This window comes from Chiloscyllium plagiosum, unplaced genomic scaffold (genome assembly GCF_037043375.1).
Source record: "Chiloscyllium plagiosum isolate Xiang-an unplaced genomic scaffold, Cpla_swu_hap1 HiC_scaffold_26, whole genome shotgun sequence".
NCBI lineage: Eukaryota > Metazoa > Chordata > Chondrichthyes > Orectolobiformes > Hemiscylliidae > Chiloscyllium > Chiloscyllium plagiosum.
In genome coordinates, this window is record NW_028270164.1 from 38,548,763 (window position 1) to 38,571,460 (window position 22,698).

At 41.8% G+C, this 22,698-nt stretch overlaps 1 protein-coding gene across 5 annotated transcripts in view; it reads right to left on the reverse strand.

Annotated features, from left to right (window-relative positions):
• Positions 1 to 22,698, reverse strand: part of LOC122563241 (protein phosphatase 1 regulatory subunit 12B-like) — a 288,710-nt gene that overhangs the window by 121,833 nt on the left and 144,179 nt on the right. For all 5 annotated transcript variants that reach the window (XM_087973634.1, XM_043716857.2, XM_087973633.1 and 2 more), the window contains 3 exons: positions 21,580 to 21,792; positions 8,790 to 8,884; positions 5,411 to 5,557 (listed from right to left, as the gene is read on the reverse strand). In XM_087973634.1, the coding sequence (XP_087829760.1) occupies positions 5,411 to 5,557; positions 8,790 to 8,884; positions 21,580 to 21,792 (455 nt within the window). The remainder of the gene's footprint in view (positions 1 to 5,410; positions 5,558 to 8,789; positions 8,885 to 21,579; positions 21,793 to 22,698) is intronic.

A 22,698-nucleotide genomic window follows, 5' to 3' on the forward strand; every position in this document is an offset into this window, starting at 1 on the left:
ATTTCATGGCCCTTTTTAGCTCTAATTCCTTGGTTGCATTCTTTCCTACTATCTTTGTATTCTTCGAGAGCTCTATCTATCTTCAGTTTCGTAAGTCTTACATATGCCTACTTTTTCTTTTTAACTCTTGTCATCCAAGATCCTGCATCTTGCCATCCTTAACTTTCATTTTCACAGGAACATCCTATTCCCTAAGTCTAATCAACTGACCTTTAAAGATTCCCATGTACGAGATGTGGATTTACTCTCAGAGTGCCCCCAGTCTGCATTCCTAAGTTCCTGCCTAATATTGTGCTAGTTTGCCTTCCCCAATTTAGCATTTTCACTAGAGGACCAGTCTTATCTTTATCATAACTAAAAACATACAGAATTACGGTCACAGTTCCCGAAATGATCCACCACTGATTCTTCAATCACTGGCCGGGATCATTCCCAATAGTATGACCCCTTCCCTAAATGGACTATTTACAATTTGGAGATGCCAGTGTTGGACTGGGGTGTACAAAGTTAAAAATCACACAACACCAGGTTATAGTCCAACAGGTTTAATTGGAAGCACACTAGCTTTCGGAGCGACGCTCCTTCATCAGGTGATCAGGACAAGCACCTGATGAAAGAGCGTCGCTCCGAAATCTAGTGTGCTTCCAATTAAACCTGTTGGACTATAACCTGGTGTTGTGTGATTTTTAACTTTGGACTATTTACATTTGCTTCAAAATCATCCGAAACACACCTACCAAATTCTCCCTCTTCCAAGCCCAGTTACAGTCAATATAGGGGAAGTTAAGATCACCCACCACAACAAAAGCTGTTATTTTTACTATTTTTCCATAATCTGTTCACATTGCTGTTCCTTTATCACTCAACAATTGTTGGGAGATCTGTACCACAATCCTATGAAATTGATTGCAACCTTGCAAATCCAGAGCTCTAATCATATGGCTTCCCTGGATAAGCCCTCCATGGTGTCCTCCCTAGGTGTAACTGTGATATTCTCCCTGATCAGTAACACAACTCCCCCACGTTTAACATCTCTCTGTATCACACCTGAAACATCTAAATCCCAGAACATTAAGTTGCCAATTTTGTCCCTCTCTCAACCAAGTCTCTGTAATAGCTACAGCATCATAGATACAAGCCTTCATCCAAACTCCAAGTTGATCTGCTTTACCTGTTATACTCATTGCATTAAAAAAAATACATTTCATATCACCAGTCCTGTTGTGTTCAGTTACCGCACCCACCATCTTTCTTCCACTTTGTTTTACTGACCTTGGTCTTCGATTCCTTATTGGTCATTTTACTTGCTGACCTACTGCACTGGTCCCTGTCCCCATTTCTTTCCCTAAAAGGATATTTGTGAATCAGATAGGTTGTGAATCTGATAGGTTTTTATAATATTTGATAATAGTCAGATTTATTTATTCAAATCAAATTTCATAATCTGCTATGGTAAGATTCAAATCCATGCTCCCAGACGAACCACCTGGGTGAATGGATTCCTAGTCATGATTATTCTGCCACTTTCTCTTCCTAATGATAAAAAGCAAACCACATGCAAAGCAATTTATTCAGCACTGCTCCAAGATTTGGCAGGGGTACTGGGGTCATTCCCTTGAAACAATGACTGTCCGTTTTACTTCCCTTTTGCCCTAAAAGTGTGTAGTCACAGTTCCATATCTCTTCATTGCTGGATCTGCCACTCTGTAATCTCTATTTAAGGATAACAGAAATGAAAACAAACTCTAGGGCTCTACAGTGGAGCTCACTGGCTTCCAATACATTACACACTGTTGTCTAATAATCAGATTTGCTTTCTAAGTTAGAACTTACACATACAGCAAGCTGGTTGAACAGTCAACTTCAAATTGTTCACACAATGACCTTTCAATAATTTGAATAAATAAAGTACTTTATTCCATTCCCGCCTAAGCAACAAGAGCTAGGATATAAAGAAATAGTAAATAAGATCAACAGGCAAATCAGAGGCTTTCAAAGTTTGACAAAACATTTCAAATATTTACCCACAATTTTCAGTATTCCACATTTAAACAACAATCATTCTGATCGTAATATTAAAACTCTTGTTCATATGTTTGTGTATAAACAAAAATATTAACCAAATGAATTGGTGCATGCATCATTTAATTATTAGCTGCAAGTTTCTGGTCGTGGAGCTTGAAGATAATTCTTCCAACAGCCACTAAGTGGTGCACTAGAGATTGGTATAGTAAGCAAATGGATAGAAGAATATTTTTCTGTGACTCAGAAATCATAATTGTTAGAACGAATGCAAAAATCAGTGTATGTTACAAAAGAAAAGATATAAAGACAATCTTAATGGCAATCATTTATAGTTCTATCTACTGGAACAACCTCAAGATGACTAATTTTTGAACCAGGAGATTGATTTTAATAAAGGACACAGGAGGATGTGTGTCGCTCTAAAGGTCAAGGTTAGATTAGATTAGATTCCCTACAATATGGAAACAGGCCTTTTGGCCCAACAAGTCCACACCGACCCTCTGAAGAGTAACCCACCCGGAAACATTCCTCTACCCAATATTTACTCCTGACTAATGCACTAACAGCATGGGCAATTTAGCACGGCCAATTCACCTGACCTGCACATCTTTGGATTGTGGGAGAAGTCTAGAGAACCCAGAGGAAACTCCACACAGTCACCCGAGATGGGAATCGAACCCAGATCCCTGGTGCTGAGAGGCAGCAGTGCTAACCACTGAGCCACCGTGTCGCCCTGCGTGCAATGGAGGCAGGTTCAGTGGATGTCTACAATTGGGAATTGGATCTTTATCTGAAAAGAAGCATTGCAATGCTTCTGGAAAAATGTAAGAATACAGGTCTAACTCAGACTTTCTTGCAGAGTGCTGGCACAGACATGATTGTGATACTCTGTCATCTTGTGATTCTTTGATCTCTATCTAATCTTTTCTGTGTTGTTCTTTTCACTCTGTCTTGGTTAGTTATCTCTCGGTGTTTCTCCCAAATCTTATAGCATTCAAATATGTATTTTTGTTTCTTTATCTGCTTTACTTTGACTTTCACCTCTGCCTTTTTAAATAGGTCTTATCCTTTCTCTCATTTCTTTATCCATTTCCCTTCTCTCTCTTTTTATCTGCCTATCTCTCTTGCTCTCTTTTGCATTTCCTTCATTTCTGTCTGCTTTACCTCTTCCTGTGTCTCAATCATTTCTCCTTCTTATTTTCTCTCCTTTCAACTTTGTTTCTTTGTTCTGCCTTTGTTCTCCCATGCTCTCTTTTTCTCACACCTTCCTTTTTCCTCTCACTCTGGTTTGTCTTATTCTATCTATTCTTGTTCATTCTCACCTCTTTTTGGTCATCTATAAAACATAATGGGGAAAGTTATAATAAACTCACTAAAGTTCTCTCAGTCCTAGATGATACTGGAAGTTAAAACTGGTGAAACCTGTCCACTGGAGAAAGCCAAAGTTGAGGGAAGTAGTCAAGAACATGGACCTCCACAACAGACAAACACTCCTCTTCCTGTTGCAACCAAAAGGCTTTAAAAAACGCACTTGCAATTTGGACTGTAGGCAATTAGTTTCCCAAAAGTTTGCTACTTTACACAGCAGAAATGAAAAGAATTATTGATGAAAGAGGAAATTTACAAAATTGAGGAGAGGATTTGTTTTCCACAAAATGTGAACCAACTGAAACAGGATTAGAGAATCTGAAATGCTACGAAGGATGAGGACAGTCAAATGTCAGACAAATATCACTCCAAAATGCATTATCTGCATTTACACCTTAGTATTTCAATTCAGAAATCCATAACTTAAGTGAGTGAGTTAAATACATAACACTTTCCGACTGCTGAGTGATTTTCTTGAACCAGATCATCAAGATCCAAACATCCAGGATTTAATCCCGGAGCTATATTAGGTTAGTTGACATCAGCATGGATACAGTAGGCAGCAGTCCTTCAACATTCACTAGCGAGATTCAAACAAGCATATGGTAATGAAAGCGCTGCATTGTAAAAGCAACAATATCTTCAGGAGGTTATGGGAAAGAATTGTCAAGAAAAATAGGAAGAAAAGTAAGTTAGCATGGCAAAAGCTTAGAACCCCATCAGCAAACATGCATTTAAAAGCAACTATTCCTGATAGGGTTTTTTTAAAATCTCATATTCCCTACTTGTAAAAGCTTCTTCCACAAATCATGTACAGTACATGCCATCATGAAACCAGCCCCACCCTATTTAAACTGCATCAATCTTGGTTGAAAGAACAGGTTTATTTGTAACGCAATACAAGCTGATTTTGTTAAGTCATGAAAACTGCATTTGGTAATCTCAAATTTAGGCTGGCATCGCTTGTCTGTCCATACTGAAAGATTAGATTAATTACCTATAGTGTGGAAACAGGCCCTTCGGCCCAACAAGTCCACACCGACCCTCCGAAGAGAAACCCACCCCCCGATATTTACCCATGACTAATCCACCTAACACTACGGGCGGCAAGGTGGCTCAGTGGTTAGCACTGCTGCCTCACAGCGCCAGGGACCTGGGTTCAATTCCCGCTTCGGGCAACTGTCTATGTGGAGTTTGCACATTCTCCTCATGCCTGCGTGGGTTTCCTCCGGGTGCTCCGGTTTCCTCCCACAGTCCAAACATGTGCAGGTTAGGTGTATTGGCCATGCTAAATTGTCCATAGTGTTAGATGGATCAGTCAGGGGTAAATATAGGGGGGTGGGTTTCTCTTCAGAGGGTTGGTGTGGACTTGTTGGGCCGAAGGGCCTGTTTCCACACTGTAGGTAATCTAATCTTTCAGTATGGACTGTTTTAACTGGTGTCTGTAAAGGTCACAGCAGCATGTTACACAGTTCAACCTGTTAACTTTGAATTCATCTTGTGCTGTAGTTTTGTAAATTTAGAATTATATATTAGCACTATCACTGACTTAAAGGTCAAATGATACCAAGTTATGGCAACAGCATTATCAGCTCTTAAGGAAATGTCAAGGAGCAAAGCAAAAAAGCATTGCATTGTTTCAATTGAAATTCAGCAGCAGTCATAGTATTTTTGAAAAGAATATGAACAAGGTAACTGCATCGAGAGTAATTGAACAGCTTCTCTTAAAATTTTACAAACATTACGTTTTTGACAGTATCAATTTACAGAACAGCCCAGAAATGGAACAGATAAATGACGGTTTTATGACTCTCAGGCACTTACATACAACATGTTTTGAGAATAACTCTTGGTCATGTAAAATACAGAATAACAAATTTAAAAATCCAAGAGAGCAAATAAATTGTTCAACTATGGAGTTTTTAGCCATAATTTTGATAAAATAATGTGGATAACATTTTTTTTTAAACAATTTTTCTCTACATAAACTGCAGAAAAGAACCCTGTTCTTACTCACCTTCGCTGATATAAAGGCACTGTGTTTGTGGTTGATGCATTTACAGACATGCTGCTTTCATTTCCCACATGATTTGTATCTTTGAAGTCATCCTTCCACTGTCGTCTTGTATACGAACCACTTCGTATAAGGCTAGCTGCTGATTCCCTTTAAACACACAAAAAATAAATTCCCTCAAGTCACATAGTATAATGCTAAATGGGTTAGATTTAGACCAGTTCTAGCTATTTAAAACTGGAAATCCATGAGTAGTTATGGTCCACTAATAGAATTTTATTCAATTATAAACTGTAATATCATAGCCTGGCAAATGACTTAGTCATACGTCATCAACCCCGGCTCAAAGAAGAGTGGAGCAAAGCACGCAGGAGCAGCACCAGCATACTAAAATTGAAGTGTCAACCTGTGAAAACTGCAACATGAACAACTTGCAAGCCAAACACTGGAAGCATCATGCAAGAACTAAGTGAGCCCACTACCAACAGATCAGATCAAAGCTTTGTAATCATCCTGCCACATTCAGCTGTGAATGGTGTTGGCCAATCAAACTACCAATATAAGTAGGAGGAGAATTCACAAATATCCATACCCTCAATGATAGGAGGACCTTAAAATCATTAGTGTAACTGTCAAGGCTGAAGAATTTGCAACCACCTTTAGCCATCTCAGTTTCATCCTAAAATCCTCTGCATTGCAGATGTCATCTTTAGGCCAATTAATTTTGCTTCACATGATGTAAAAAAATCAGAAGGTACTGGATACTGTAAAGACTATGGACTCTGTCACAATTCTGGCAGTAATACTAAAGATTTGTGCTCAAGTACTAGCTGTACAACTAACCAAACCAGTTTAGTACAATGGTAACACTGACATCTATCCTTGAATTTAACCCAATAGTTACCTCCTGCTCTTCGATGCTGCCTGACCTGCTGTGCTTTTCCAACACCACTCTAATCTAAACTCTGGTTTCCAGCATCTGCAGTCCTCACTTCTGCCCAATAATTAGCACCCATAGTTTATTTTTGATCAAAAACAAAGTCTTTGATGGTGTCATCAACAGTGCTATCAGTAGCACTTACATAGTAATAACCTGCTTAGTTTGGGTTCCACCAAGGTCACTCAGCATCTGACCTCAATAAAGTCTTGGTCTAGACATGGACAAAGAGAGGAACTCAAGAAGTGAGACGATAGTGACAGCCCTTGATATCCAGGCAGCTTTCCATAATGTGGCAATACAGAGCCATAGCAAAACTGAAGCAATGGAAATCAGGGGAAAATTCTACTAGTTCTTGTCATACCTACTACAAAGGAAGATTGCTGTGGCTGTTGGAGACCAGTCATCTCAGTCCCTGGACTTTGCTACAAGAGCTCTTCAGGGTTGTGTCCTAGAGCCAACCATTTTCAGCTGTGTCATCAATGGCCTTCCTTCATCTTAAGATCAGAAGTGGAGATGGTCACTGATGATTGCACAATGTTCAGTACCATTTATAACTCCTTTAAACTGAAGGAGTCCATGTAGAAATTAAGCAAAACCCGAGAGAATTTTCGGGCCTGAGTGATAAGTGGTAAGTAACATTTCAGCCATTTAAATGCTAGACAATGACAATCTATAAAAAATAAATCTAACTATCATTCCTTGACATTCAGTTATATTGCCACTGCTGAACACCCCTCTATTAGCATCCTGAGGTTAATACAGACCTGAAGCAAAACCGTACCAGCCATACAAATACTGTGGTTAGTGGCAGAGGCTACAAATTCCAAGATGAACAGCCTGACTTTTGACTCCCAAATACCTGCCCACTATCTACAAGGCACAAGCCAGGTGTGTGATGGAACACCCCCCACTTGCCTAAATAAATGTGGCACAAAAACAATTGAGCAGCTCAACACTATCCAGGACAAAGCAGCCCACTTGATCAACATCCCATCCATCAACATGAACATACAGTACACTCCCCGTACTACTAACTTACTGCTGCAGCAGCATGTACCATACACAAATGAAGTGCAGCAACTGACCAAGGCCCTTTTGATAGCACCTTCCAAAAAAATGACCTCTACCACCTACAAGGCCAAGGGTGACAGGTTCATTGGAACAATACTATCTGCAAGTTCTCCTCCAACCACGTCATGTTGACTAAGATCCTGTGACAATGAAAGAATATCAATGAAGGCCTGCAACTCTGTTTCCAGCAACACTGGAAGGCACTTATACCAAATGGATTGTAGAAGCCTACCATCACCTTCTCAAGGGCAATCAGGAATAGGTAACAAATGGTGGCCTTGTCAGTGATGCCTATGAGCCTTGATCAATTTTTAAAAAGTGCCATATTACCAATAGTTGCATAAATCTGGTCAAGATTTTGTCTAGAATTTTGTCAGGAGACTTTGTCTAGAATCTATTGAAGTAAAGAGGAAGACAGAAAATGCTAATTGTATAAAGCTACAGTTATACAGCACAGAAACAGAAACTTCAGTCCAATTTGTCTATGGTGATCAAATATTCTAAACTGATTTAGTCCCAAGCCAGCAGTTGGCACATATCCCTCTAAACCATTCCTATTCATATACCCATAGAGATGTCTTTTAAATGATGCAATTGTACTTGCCGCCGCTACAGCCTCTGGTAGCTCATTTCATACATGCACCACCCTTTGCATGAAAAGTTGCCCTTCACAACCCTTTTAAATCTTTCTCCTCTCACCTTAAACCTATGCCCTCTAGCTTTGGACTCCTCTACCCTGGGAAAAAGGCCTTGTCTAGTCACCGTATCCATGCCCCTTATGAGTTTATAAATCGCTAAAAGAGTCACCCCTCAGTCTCCAGCATTCCAGGGAAAAAAAGCCCTGGCCTATTCAGCCTCTCCAGTTTTCAGCCTGGTCTTTTCCATTCTGACAGAACCGTATATTTTTAATTACTATGACAATGCCAATATAAAGAATGCTTATGCAATAAAGCACATTACTAATTATAACCTAAAGTGGCAATTTAAATCATCACAATTTGCTCCACGACTGCGCTGAATGATGCTAACAGAATAGATTCAACCTTGTACTGGGTGCAGTAAGTCACAGCCACCAATCTTTAGCCTATCCCAATGTTTGATGCAAAGCCTTGTTCCTAAAGCAGGATAATCAATTATGCCTTGGTGGACTACAGTTAATTGCATCTAACTGGAATGTACGCAAAATGAGTTACTTTGAGACAACATTTATGAACTATATAGGCATATGCACAAAACATATACATATATACACACATACATGGACAAACAAATCAATGGTCTTCCCTAATTCATTACATTTGCACAGTTCTTCACTTACTAAAAGTAGAACAGCTCTGAAACGTCAAATACTTTAAATGAAACAGAACTGACCTATTTTCCTTTTCCTCAATGTCAGATGTGCTATGTAGTCTTCTGTTAGGAATTGTTGGTGCAACATACACAAGCCTAGTTTTATTATCTTTATCCTGCATAACAAAAAAACAAAACAGCTGTTTGATTAATATTGCATGAGTGTCATATTAGCTGTTACTGCACAAAGGTGCTTTTCACCCAAATCACACCTCAGGTGTTCAATTTCCAATACAAACCAGAAAGCAAAGGTGTGAAGACCTAAACTGTAGCCACTCTATATCTTTTAAGAGCCTTGGGATTTGTCCAAACTTCATGGACAAGGGTTGGAATACTGAACATATAACATGCATGGGTAAACAGCAACCACTTGCCCATTTTCCCTCTAGCCATGCTAGAAGCGCACTCATTTTGATGGGGCCTCTATCAAAACAGAATTATCAGAGACAGGGTAGATAGAAATCCTGAAGTACTCAACACACGTTTCTTTCCCATAAGGCATAAGACAGGCACTGGTAGTGTACAGACTTTTTTTTGAAAAACTGCAGAAGATCCTATTGTCTGCAGTTACCCCTACATTTGCAGATCACCCAGACTGTGGCCGCGGCCACACGTCTGTCCTTAACTATGACGGGGCAGATATATGACATATGAAGCCACTGGAAGCACAATTTAATGTGCAGTACACAACATCCAATTGATACCACAGAGATAGAGAAAAATCAGCCTCTGGGGTTTTTGAAATTTGAAAACTAATTAGCTTTTGTATGAACTTCCACTTTTTTTCAAAAAAGTCACAGGAGCAATGTCAAAGCTCACGTAAATATGTTCTGTACATAATTAAGATGGTGGAACAGTGGCATGGTTGAGCGCAGGGCTCATCCCTTCCCACCTGTTTGCTTTCTCTTATTTTTCTTTCCTTTACTTTTGGTCTTTTTAATGTTTTTTTCATTTTCTGTTCTTTTAAGCCAGAGAGTGGCTGGTGAAGAGGAAGCCTCCAGCAGCAAAGGTGCCTGTTCAAGATGGACACAACTCCACCACAGCTTAAGGTCTCCTGGCAAGTAAAGAGCAGCTCTCGGGCTGAGTCCCTCAGCCCAGACCTACAGCCTTAAGCTGAGGGCAGGGCTTGGGTGTCCGAAGGAGATGAAGCATCGGTGAAAGGGACAGATGATAGACCAGCGGCAGCATTTGAAGAAGCATTAGACAGAGAGCAGGAGGTATGCAACCCACGAACCTCTAGATCCATGGCTCCAGCTTGGATGCGGCAGCCATGTGAGTGACAAAGGCAGAGGCCTATGACAGAGACCCCAGAGCCCTTTATGGAGACACAGAATCCAAGCAGCAAGTGGAGAGCAGTGGAAGAGGAACAAAAAGGAGAGAGAAAGATGAACTCTATTGCAGTAAGACGTCACTTTATATTTAGCATGTCAAGGTGATGCCACTGCTTGGCACCACTGCATATAACACACAAAATAAAAAAAACACTTCACTATGATTTATTATTACAACATGGTGGTGAATTCCTCTGTTAATTAAACCAAACACCCGGAAAAGCTCGCCTCGCCTCATAATCTGTCAAAATATTGAGTGACAGAGAACTCTCAAATTCCACTATTTAAAGAAAATAACATCAATTTATTTTTTAATTCCAAAAGTGAACATTAAAAAAACAGTTCACAACTCTAAGCTCCCCTTTCTCTTAACTGCTTAATATCTGCCTCTAAATCTATAACAAAATGCTGTTCCAATAAGACACTTATTAAAATTAATTTCAAAACCACATAGTTGGTGTCTTCTTCCGTGTCTTCACTCTTCCGGCTACTGATTTCCCTGGGTCGTCATCTTTCTTTATACAGCGTATATGTTTCACATGAAAACGTACCTTTAATAGTGAGTGCTTCTTAATTTTTGGGAGAGCAAGATTTTAGACAGGGAATTAGCTCTCTTTCTGTACAGCAGTTGCTCTCTGACCAATTTTCAAAATGTACACCAATTTTATACCCCCAACTTTGGATCATCTCTGTAACACAAGACTCTAATGAAATAGCCTCATATTTTTGTCTTTATATCTTTCCAAGAATGTAAGAGGATTGTGGTCCATATCGACAACAGTCTCTGAAACACTGTTCATCACATTAACATTAAAATGTTGTAGCCAATTGGTCACTCAATTCCATCATCATTTTCCTGTAGCAGTACAGTTCCAATTCCTATAATGCTTCGATTGTAACTCCAAAAGGTATCAAGAAATTTGGTATAGCTAAAACTGGTGGTGTGGTTAGTACGGCTTTTAAATCCTCAAATGCCTTCTGACATTGTTCTGTGCACTGAAACCTTGTGTTCTTCTTTAGTAAAACAATCAGCAATGCCACCATGCTGAAGTTTGGAACAAACTTCTGGTAGAATCCGCTTAGTCCCAAAAATCAAAGCATCTCTTTCTTCAAGGATGGTTATGGAAGCTCTTCAATGACCTTCGTCCTCACGTTCTTTGGGGTCAACCTTACATGACCAATGTTATGTCCCAAGAATCTCACCTCTACCTTTGGGAATTCTGTTTTCTTTAAGTTCATTTCCATTTTTGTTTATCATAATCATTCAAAGAGCTCTGCCCTGTACCATGTGATTTTTCCACAACTAGCTAAAGATCACTACATCATCCAGAAAAACTGCATAATTTACTAATCCAGCCACAACTCTGTTCATGAATCTTTGAAATATAGCTAGCGTATTTTTCATTCCGAAGGGCATCACTGTGAATTGATACAGCCCATTTGGGGTTGCAAATGCAGAAACTTTTCACTTTCTCCGATAAAGGTACCTGCCAATAACCACGCACTAAGTCCAACTTGGTGATGTAAGTGGCTTAACCAACTTTCTCAATATAGTCCTCCAATCTTGGTATTGGACAGGAGTCCGATTTTGTTATGCAGTTGAGTTTCCAATAGTCCACACAAAATTGTTGAGTCCTGTCAAGTTTGGGAACTAACACAATCAGCAAACTCCACTCACTCTGACTTGGTTCGATAATGTAATCAAGCATCGCATCCACTTCCTTCTGGAACCGTGTGGCTTGGAGAGGATTAAACCTGTGGGGGTGCTGTTTTATTGGAACAGTATTTCCGACCTCCATTAGTCCTAATAGTCCTCCCCATTTCATTTCTGCATGTGTCTTCAAACTGCTGAAAAAAACCTTTCAACTTGCTTCTTTGTTTTTGAGAGAGGTAGCTCACTGACCTTTCCCACTCCTCAAGGAGTTAATTATTTAATGCATTTTGAGGCACATCACGCTCCACGACATCTGGGCTTGATTCCTCACTCTTTGGGGCAGTAACTAACACCCGTTTCTCCAGTTCACTGTCTCTCTTATAATAAAGGTTTCAACATGTTCACAAGACATACCCGATAGAGTTCTTTTTCTGTCCAGCATCTTTACCAGATAGCTTACCTGACTCAATTTTTTCTCAATTTGATAGGGATCACAAAACCTGGCTTTGAAGAGATCTCCTACCACTGTAACACCACTAATATGTCATCCCCAAGGGAAAACATCCGAATTTCAGAGTTTTTATCTACCATCTGCTTCTAGTATGCTGTGCCCTCTTCAGGTGCTGTTTAGCTAATTCACCTACCCGATTTAATCTCTCCCTCACCTCAGATATAGAATGCAAGTGTGAGATCTCTGACTTTGGTCCTATCAATTTTTTTCACTTCATAGGTTTAGGGCAAGAGGGGAAAGATATAAGAGAGACCCGAGGGGCAGTTTTTTCAAGCAGAGAGTGGTGCGTGTATGGAATGTACCGTGGAATGTACCCTGGTACAATTACAACATTTAAAAGGCATCTGGATGAGTATATAAATAGGAAGGGTTTGGAGAGATATGGGCCAGGTGCTGGAAAGTGGGACTAGATTAGGTTGGGATATCTGGTCCGCATGGACAAACTGGACCGAAGGGTCTGTTTTCGTGCTGCACACCTCTATGACTCTATGTCCGAATGTTAACTCAAAAGGAAATAAACTGAGTAAATTTGTTTGAGGCACCTCTAATAGTAAACTTTTATCTTTATCCCAATAATTTGGACTGTCCTGACAATACACTCTTAATTTGGTCTTCAAGGTCTGATGCCACCATTCCAAGGCTCCCTGGGATTCAGGATTATAAGCACTTGATTTAAAGTGCTATATACCTAAGCTATCCATGACTTCCTTAAACAAATTGGAAGCAGTAAAATCAGACTCTTAGTCAGACTGAATCTCTCTGGGTAGCCTGTACCTGGTAAAGAAAACTACTAACTCCTCCATGACCCTTTTTGCCTTAATATTCCATAATGGAATTGCTTCTAGAAATCTGGTAAGCCACATCCATTATGGTTAGCAAATATTGGTTCTCACTTTTAGTTGTGGGGAAGGGATGTACACAATCAACCACAAACCACATGAAAGGTTCTTCAAATGCAGGAATTGGCAACAATGGTGCTGGTTTTATTCCTGCCTGTGGCTTATCCATCATTTGGCATGTATGACATGCACGGCAAAATTACACACAACACTGTGCAGTCCAGGTCAGCAGAAGCGTTTTTGCACCTTAGCCTAAGTCTTCCTCACACCTAGATGACCTCCTGCTGGTAATTCACGTGCTACCCGTAATACTTCCTGTCTGTACGTTAATGGCAACACAAGCTGGTGCACGCCCGCCCACTTCTCCTCTGCGCTAATCTGCCGTGGTTTCCATTTTTGTCTTAGAATTCTATCTTTAAGATAGTAAAGAATACATTGAGAATTCAATATGATTCCTTTTCTGAGTATGCATCAACATACATATCTTTTATTTGAACATAGCGCATTACTGCGCAGTACAGGCCCTTCGGCCCTCGATGTTGTGCCGATCTGTGGAACTAATCTGAAGCCAATCTATCCTACACTATTCCATTTTCACCCATATGCTTATCCAATGACCACTCAAATGTCTACTACTGTTGCAAGCAGAGCATTCTACACCCTTTCTACTCTGAATAAAGAAACTAACTCTAACATCTGGCCTATATCTATCAACCCTCAATTTGAAGCTATGTCTCCTCGTGCCAGCCATCAGCATCAGAGGAAAAGGGCTCTCATCGTCCACCCTATCTCACCCTCTGATTATCTTGTATATCTCAATCCCTCATCCACCTATTTGGTCACCATCTCAAAAGAACTCAATAAGGCTTGTGAGGCATGATCTACCCTTCACAAAACAGTTTGACTATCCCTAATCAACTTATTCCTCTCTAGATGATTATAAATCCTATCTCTTATAACCTTTTCCAACACTTTACCCACAACTGAAATAAGGCTCACTGGTCTATAATTACCAGGGTTGTCTCTACTCTCCTTCTTGAACAATAGGACATTTGCTATCCTCCAATCTTCTGGCACTATTCCTGTTGACAATGATGACTTAAAGGTCAAAGTCAAAGGCTCTGCAATCTCCTCTCTGACTTCCCAGAGAATCCTAGGATAAATCCCAGCCAGCCCATGGGATTTACCTATTTTCACACTTTCTAGAATTGCTAACACCTCCTCTTTGCGAACCCTAATCCCATCTGATCTAGTAGGCTGTATCTCAGTATTCTCCTTGACAACATTAGTATTCACACAGGAAAAAGACAATGAAAAATATTCATTTAGCACTTCCCCATCTCCACAGATTCCATAAACAACTCCCCACAATTATCCTTGATTGGCCCTAATCTTTCTATTGTCATTCTTAGGCTAAGGTGCAAAAACACTTCTGCTGACCTGGACTGCACAGTGGTGTGTGTAATTTTGCCGTGCATGTCATACATGCCAAATGATGGATAAGCCACAGGCAGGAATAAAACCAGCACCTTTGTTGCCAATTCCTGCATTTGAAGAACCTTTCATGTGGTTTGTGGTTGATTGTGTACATCCCTTCCCCACAACTAAAAGTGAGAACCAATATTTGCTAACCATTATTCCTGATTTACCTAAAGTTTTAGGGTTTTCCTTGATCCTACTTGCCAATGACTTCTCATGTCCCCTTCTGGTTCTTCTTTTAAGCCCTTCCTGGCTAACTTGTAACGCTCAAGCATCCTAACTGAGATTTCACATCTCATCCAAACATAAGACTACTTCTTCTTGACAAGAGATTCAACTTCTTTAGTAAACCATGGCTCCCTCGCTCAATCACTTTCTCCCTGCCTGACAGTCTTATCAAGGACATGCAGTAGCTGTTCCTCGAATAAGCTCCACATTTCAATTGTGCTCATCCCCTGCAGTTTCCTTCCCCATTCTATGCATCCTAAGTCTTGCCTAATCGCATCATAATTGCCTTTCCCCAGCAATAACTCTTGCCCTGCAGTATATACCTATCCCTTTCCATCGCTAAAGTAAACATAACCGAATTGTGGTCACTATCACCAAAGTGTTCACCTACCCCCAAATCTAACACCTGGCTAGGTTCATCACCCAGTATCAAATCCAATGTGGCCTCACCCCTTGTTGGCTTGTCTACATACTGTGTCAGGAAACCAAACTGCACATACTGGACAAAAACTGACCCATCTAAAGTACTCGAACTAAAGTACTGCTAGTCAATATTTGGAAAGTTAAAGCCCCCCCATAACAACTACACTGCTACTCTTGCTCCTATCCAGAATCGTCTTTGCTATTCTCTCCTCTACATCTCTGGAACTATTCAGAGGCCAATAGAAAACTCCCTCTCCTGTTTCTAACCTCAGCCCATACTACCTCAGTAGACAAGGAGAAAGTGAGGACTGCAGATGCTGGAGATCAGAGTCCAGAGTATAGTGCTGGAAAAGCACAGCAGGTCAGGCAGCAGGAGAGTCAACGTTTCAGGCATAAGCCTTTCATCAGGAATGAGGCTTGTGGGTCAGGGCTGAGAGATAAATGGAGGGAGTGGGGTTTGGGGAAAGGTAGCTGGGAAAGCAATAGGTGGATGAAGGTGAGGGAGGTGGTGGTAGGTCGGGGGGGGTGAGATCGACAGGTCTGGAGGGTGGTGCCGAGTTGGAAGCTTGGGACTGGGATAATTTTGGGGGGGGGGGGGTGAAGAGAGAGAGAGAAATGAGGTAGCTGCTGAAATTCACATTTACCCTGTGTGGTCGCAGGGTCCCAAGATGGAATATGAGGCATTCCTTTCTCCCCCGGCATCAGGTGGTAACGGTTTGGCAGTGAAGGCAGCCCAGGACCAGCATGCCCTTGTCGGAATTGGAGAGGGGAGATCAAATGTTCAGTCATGGGGTGGTGGGGTTGGTGGTGTAGGTGTCCCACGGATGTTCTCTGAAACAATCCGCAAGAAAGCGTCCTGTCTCCCTGATGTTGAGGAGACTACACTGGGTGCAAAAGATGCAGTAGATGACACTGGTAGAGGTGAAGGTAAATTTCTGACAAATGTGGAAGGATCCCTTGGGGCCTTAGACGGAGGTGAGGGGAGTGGCGTGGGTGCAGATTTTGCACTTCCTGCAGTTGCAGGGAAAAATGCCAGGCATGAGGCTGTGGGCTGATGGGGGTGTGGACCTGACCAGGGAGTCATGGAGGGAATGGTCTTTTCGCTACACTGATAGAGGTGGATTGGGAAATATATTTCTGGTGGTGGGGTCTGTTTGAAGGTGGCGGAAGTGGTGTGTTGTATGCGGAGTTTGGTGGATTGGAAGGTTCTATCTCCTTCCCAAGATTCACAAACCTACCGCAGTCGATCCATTGTCTCAGCCTGCACCTGTTCCACCGAACTCATCTCTTCTTACTTCGACACCGTCCTGTCCCCCTTAGTCCAGGTTCTCCCCATCTACGTTTGTGACACCACCCATGCCCTTCACCTCCTCCAAGACTTTCATTTTCCCGGGCCCCAACGCCTCATCTTGACCACGGACATTCAGTCCCTGCACACATCGATCCGCTATAACGAAGGTCTCCAAGCCCTCAGTTTCCTCCTCTCACGCCCTCCCAATCAGTACGCTTCCATCAACACCCTCATCCGCCTGGCTGAACTGGTCCTCACCCTCAACAACTTCTCCTTCCAATCCTCTCACTTCCTCCAAACCAAAGGGGCAGTCATGCGCCTCCACATGGGACCCAGCTATGCCTGCCTGTTTGTCAGATATATGGAACAGTCCATCTTCCGCAGTTACACTGGCACCACACTGCCCCCCCACCTGTTCCTCCGCTATATCAACGACTGTATTGGCGCCGCCACGTGCTCTCGCGATGAGGTTGAATAGTTCATCAACTTTACCAACACCTTCCAACTGGACCTCAAATTCACCTGGCCCTTCTCGGAAACCTCCCTCCCCTTCCTGGACCTCTCAATCACAGTCTCAGGTGACCGACTAACTACAGACATATACTACAATCATACCAACTCCCACAGCTACCTCCTGTACAAACACAATCCCTCATTCCCAATTCCTCCACCTCCACCGCATCTGTTCCCAGGATGACGAATTCCACCTCAAAGTCCTAGATGACCTCCTTCTTCATGTGGTTGACGATGCCCTCCAGTGCATCTCCTCCACTTCATGCACCACTACCCTTGAACCCCACCTCTCCCAACACAAGGACAAAACCCCCCGATCCTCACCTTCCACCCCACCAACCTCTGCATGTAATGCATCATCCTCCGCCACTTCCGCCACCGCCAAACAGACCCCACAGAGATATATTTCCCTTCCCACCCCTATCAGCAGTCCAAAAAGATCCCTATCAGCAGTCCAAAAAGATCACTCCTTCTGCAATTCCCTCATTGGGTCCACACCCCTCACCAGCCCACACTCCACTCCTGGCATCTTTCTCTGCCACTGCAGGAAGTGCAAAACCTGCACCCATACCACTCTCCTCACCTCCGTCCATGGCCCCAAGGAATCCTTGCACATCCATCAGAAATTTACCTGCATATCTACCAATGTCATCTACTGCATCTGTTGCACCCGGTGTGGTCTCCTCTGCATTGGAGAGACAGGACACTTCCTTGCTAATTGTTTCAGAGAACATGTATGGGACACCTGCACCCACCAACCCCACCGCCCCACGCTGAACACTCCAAGTCCGTCAAGGACATGCAGGTGCTGGGCCTCCACCGCCAAACAGTTACCTGATACTGGGAGGAAACGCCTCATATTCCGCCTTGGGACCCTGCAACCACATGGGATAAGTGTGGATTTCAATAGCTACCTCATTTCCCCTCTCCCCACATTATCCCAGTCACAAGCCTCCAACTCGGCACCTGTCCATCACTCCCCCTCTAATCTACCACCTTCTCCCTCACCTTCATCCACCTATCACTTTCTCGGCTACTTTTCCCCAAACCCCACCCCCTCCCATTTATCTCTCAGCCCTGACCCACAAGCCTCATTCCTGATGAAGGGCTTATGCCCAAAACATCGATTCTCCTGCTCCTCAGATGCTGCCTGACCTGCTATGCTTTTCCAGCACTATACTCTCGACTACCTCAGTAGACAAGTCCTCAAACATCCTGTTCTGCCATTGTAATACTGTCCTTGACTAACAATGCCATACCTACCCCTCTTTTGCCATCTTCTCTATTCTTACTGAAGCATCTAAATCCCGGAACCTGCAACAACCATTCCTGTCCCTGCTCTATCAATGTCTCCGAAATGTCCACAACATCAAAGTCTCAGGTACCAATCCATGCTGCAAGTTCACCCACCTTATTTTGGATGCACCTGGCATTAAAGTAGACATACTTCAAACCACCTTCCTGCTTGCCAGTGAACTCTTGCGACATTGAAATCATACTTCTGACCTCAGTACTCTCAACCTCTTGGACACTGGAAGGACAATTCAGGCACCCATCCCCCTCTTGAATGAGTTTAAACCCTTCTGAAAACTATGAGCAAATTTTCCCCCCAGGATACCCTTCTGGTTCAGGTGTAGACCCTCCTGTTTGTAATGGTCCCACCTACCCCAGAACGAGCCCCAATTATCCAGGTATCCAAAACCTTCACTCCTGCACCATCCCTGTCATCACGTGTTCAACTCCTGTCTCTCCTGATTCCTCACCTCTCTAGCACGTGGCATGGGCAACAAATCAGAGGATAAGTACGCCAGCACTAAGCTTCCAACTTAGCTCACTGAATGTCTGCCTTAATCCCCATCCCTTTCCCTACCTATATCATATCATTAGTACCTGTGGAGCACAACTTGGAGCTGCTCCCCCTCCCCCTTCAGGATCCTGAAAACACAATCCGAAATATCACGAACCCTGGCACCTGGTAGACAACACACCAACAGTGAGTTTCTCTTGTTCCCACAGAACCTCCTAGGTGTCTGGCTAACAATGGAGTGACTCCATTGCAGATCTCCTTCCTTCCCTTCTGAGCAACAGGGACAGACTCTGTGCCAGAGACCTGTACCCCATGGCTTACCCCTGGTATTGTCTTGTCTTTCTGTTGTAAGTCCATTAGCCTTTCAGGACGAAACACTTCTGCCTGACCCTGTACTGTTCAGGTTTTTTCTGTACCTCTATATCAAACGGTGGCAGCTAGCTGAACCTCAACTCCTTCGTCTTTCTCTTTAGTTTTTGCTTCTTGCTGTGACTTATGACAGTGGAATCCTGTTACGACACAATCCGGAAAAATTCTAGGGTATTTGTCTTTTAACTCCTTGGTTCCCTAGTTTACATTTGGTTTCTCCACAACAAGGGGTGACACTCCCACCTTGGATCCTGCTAAATCATTCCCAAAAACAAACTGTATTTCTGGAACTGACACACTGTCAATCAGTTCCACTGTTACTTTCTCAATCTTGATTTGGCTGTCCAACCTGGTCTTACAGAGTAAATTTCTGTTTATCTATTCCACAAATTACCACTCTCATGGATAACATGTCAGAAAGAGTTCAAATACTTTAATCACCAACCAAAACTCAAGTATCCATTTCACAGTCAAATTTTACGTAGTTTCAATTTTCCAGTACACTCTGGGACTGCCATCGAGTCACATACACAGGTGCTTGTAATTTCTGAGTTCAGAACAGCATTCACTCTCTCAAAGGTATAGTACATACCTTCAACTTCATAACACTATGCATGTGACCACAAGTCTAAGTCAAAATCTACATCCCAATAAAGGGCAGATGATGGCCAGCATTTATTGCCCATCCCTACTGTGCAATTCTGGTCTCTCTCCAATTGAATTAATAGCCTAGTAATAATACTGAGACCTAGATAATGTTCTTGGACCTGGGTTCAAATCTTGTCATGGGGGAATGTGAATTCAATAAATATCTGAAATTAGGAGTCTAATGAGAACTATGAATCCATTGTTGATTATCAGGAAAAGCCCATCTAGTTCACTAATATCCATTAGGGAAAGAAATCTGCTGCCCTTACCTGGCCTGGCCCACATGTAACTCCAGACCCACAGCAATGCAGTTAACTCTTAACTGTCTCTGGGCAACTAGAGTCATAGATAAGATGCACAGCATGGATACAGACCCTTTAGTCCATCTTGTCCATGTCGACCAGATACTCTAAATTAATCTAGTCCCACCTGCTAGCACTTAACTCTCTAAACCCCACCTATTCATAAACCCATCCAGATGTATTTTAAATATTGGAATTGTACCAGCCTCCACCACTTCCTCTGGCAGCTCATTCCATAGACGCACCATACTCTGTGTGAAAATGTTGCCCCTCAGGTCCTTTTATATCTTTCCCCTTTCATCTTAAACCTAAGTCCTTTAGCTCTGGACTTGCCCCAACCCAGGGAAAAGACCTTGTCTATTTACCTTATTCAGCCCATCATGATTTTATAAACCTCTATCCGGTCACCCTCAGCCTCAGATGTTCCAGGGAAAACAGCCCCAGCCTATTCAGCCCCTCCCTATAGCTCAAATCCGCCAACATCCTTGAAAATCTTTTCTGAACCCATTCAAGTTTTACAACATCCTTCCTATAGGAGGGTGACCAGAATTGCACACTTGGAATGGGCAATAAATGCTCACCTGGCCAGTGACACCTATATCTTATAAATTAAAAAAAACAAAGTTGCAACGAGTAATCTGTGGTCACAGCTACAATTGGGAACTTTACATTTCAGGGCTCCCTGAGAAATGCAGAGCTGTACTTCATTCTGACAGTTCTGCTGTAGCGTGGAAAAGTCAGAGGTAGGCAAACAGCAACCCCCCTCTTACAGCAGTCAGTTGCATATTCTGAAAACTAAATGTCCTGACAGCCACTTTGATAGCTGCTGTCAATCAGCAAGTACATAGCCAAGTGTGACGTTAGGATGTCAACAGGTTAGGTTGCCAGATAAATAGACTTCCACAGGAAGAATACTAGATGATTTGAAGGTACGGTACCAGGGAAAGAATACCAAATGAATAGGGTGTAGGATGTCAGCTGAGGACAAGTTTGAGTTTCAGAGGAAGGTTGCCAGATTAGTATTGATTTGTTGAATAGTTACTCAGGTATTTCATATTCAAATCTTTTCTGAGTAACTATTTTACTTAATTTCATCAGAACCCTCTGAGGTCTTTGATGCAACTGAAGAATTTTGGAAGGTTTCAGGAAGAGACAAATTACCCAGCAGAAAAATTCATTTAGCTATAATGGGTATTCCAGAATCCCCATGCAAAATTACCATTTATACTGGCATAATGGCTGTCTGGCCATCAGAAAATCCTAGCCAACATCTTAAACTACAACTTGCTGTTCGGAAGCAACATTTGCCTGAAAATGTATCAATGATACTGCTCAGATACAATATTCAATTCTAATTTCTACCAATGAAAGAGATTTATTACTATGCTCTGCAAACAAAAATTTCAAAAGTTGTACCTTTTCCCGGTTATCAAATATGGTTGAAAGGCGTGGACTTGAAGCAGATCGGATAATCCCAAATGAGTCCTTCTCTTTCAGTGCTTGGGAGCTACTAATTTCACTCAGTGCATCATGGCTTCCAGTCTTCCTCAACCCCAATCTCCAAGAAGCTGGAGATTCATCTTTACCTTCTTCATCTTTGGCAGTAGATTTGAGAAAAGGGCTAATAATCTGAAACAAAGCAAATCTTGATTCATACAGCTTATAAGCAGTTTTGATTAATGATCAATTTTGATGACAATTCTTTATTTGTAAAATGGTGTCACAGGGTTTAAAAGATACTACACAGTCTTTAAAAATTAAGAAAAGAAAATGGCTCCTGCAACCAGCTTTCAATCACACAAGGAATTATTGAAATGAAGCTCAATAAACTTGCATTCACATGATACCTCAAATCTCTTCATGATTTAAAAAAAAGTACACAGTCAGCATTAAGGCAAATGTGAAATCATTTTAACCTTCCTGACCATATCCTAACCCACATCAGGTTTTGTTAATCTATCATTCCGGAGATTGGTTTCTAGCCCTGTGACATCTCAAAATTATAATTCAGGATTTAAAAAAAAAATCTCTTCCAGACATCCAACTACTTCAAAGCTCTGTTCCTCGGACACTGCCCCACTTGCTCACTCACATTTCTTTTATCCCAGCAACAACATGCATGTTTACAACGCTCTGAATTTTATTCTGTAAATCCACTAAATCTCTCACTCAACATTCAGCAGCCTCATTAATAACTACCATTTTTGAACCTTCAAATATTTTGATCTTTCTCTGCCTTCACTTCTCTCCTTATATTTGGTAATGTTTTGGCTTATAGATGCTATATGAATGCAAATCATTAATGAAGCTGATTATAATTTTATGTAAAAAAGTTCCAATCTTTAAAACAAGTGCAAGCAACAAAAGCAGGAATATCCTAAATTGCACTATGATCTCCATGACTTCGCCCACAGATAAAAATGTAAAAAATGTAATAAAATATACAGATGTCTATGGCAATTACCTAATTCCCTGCATAAAGAAATTCAGTGCTCACCTGCCCCTTGCTATACAAAACACAGAATCAGAGTTGCA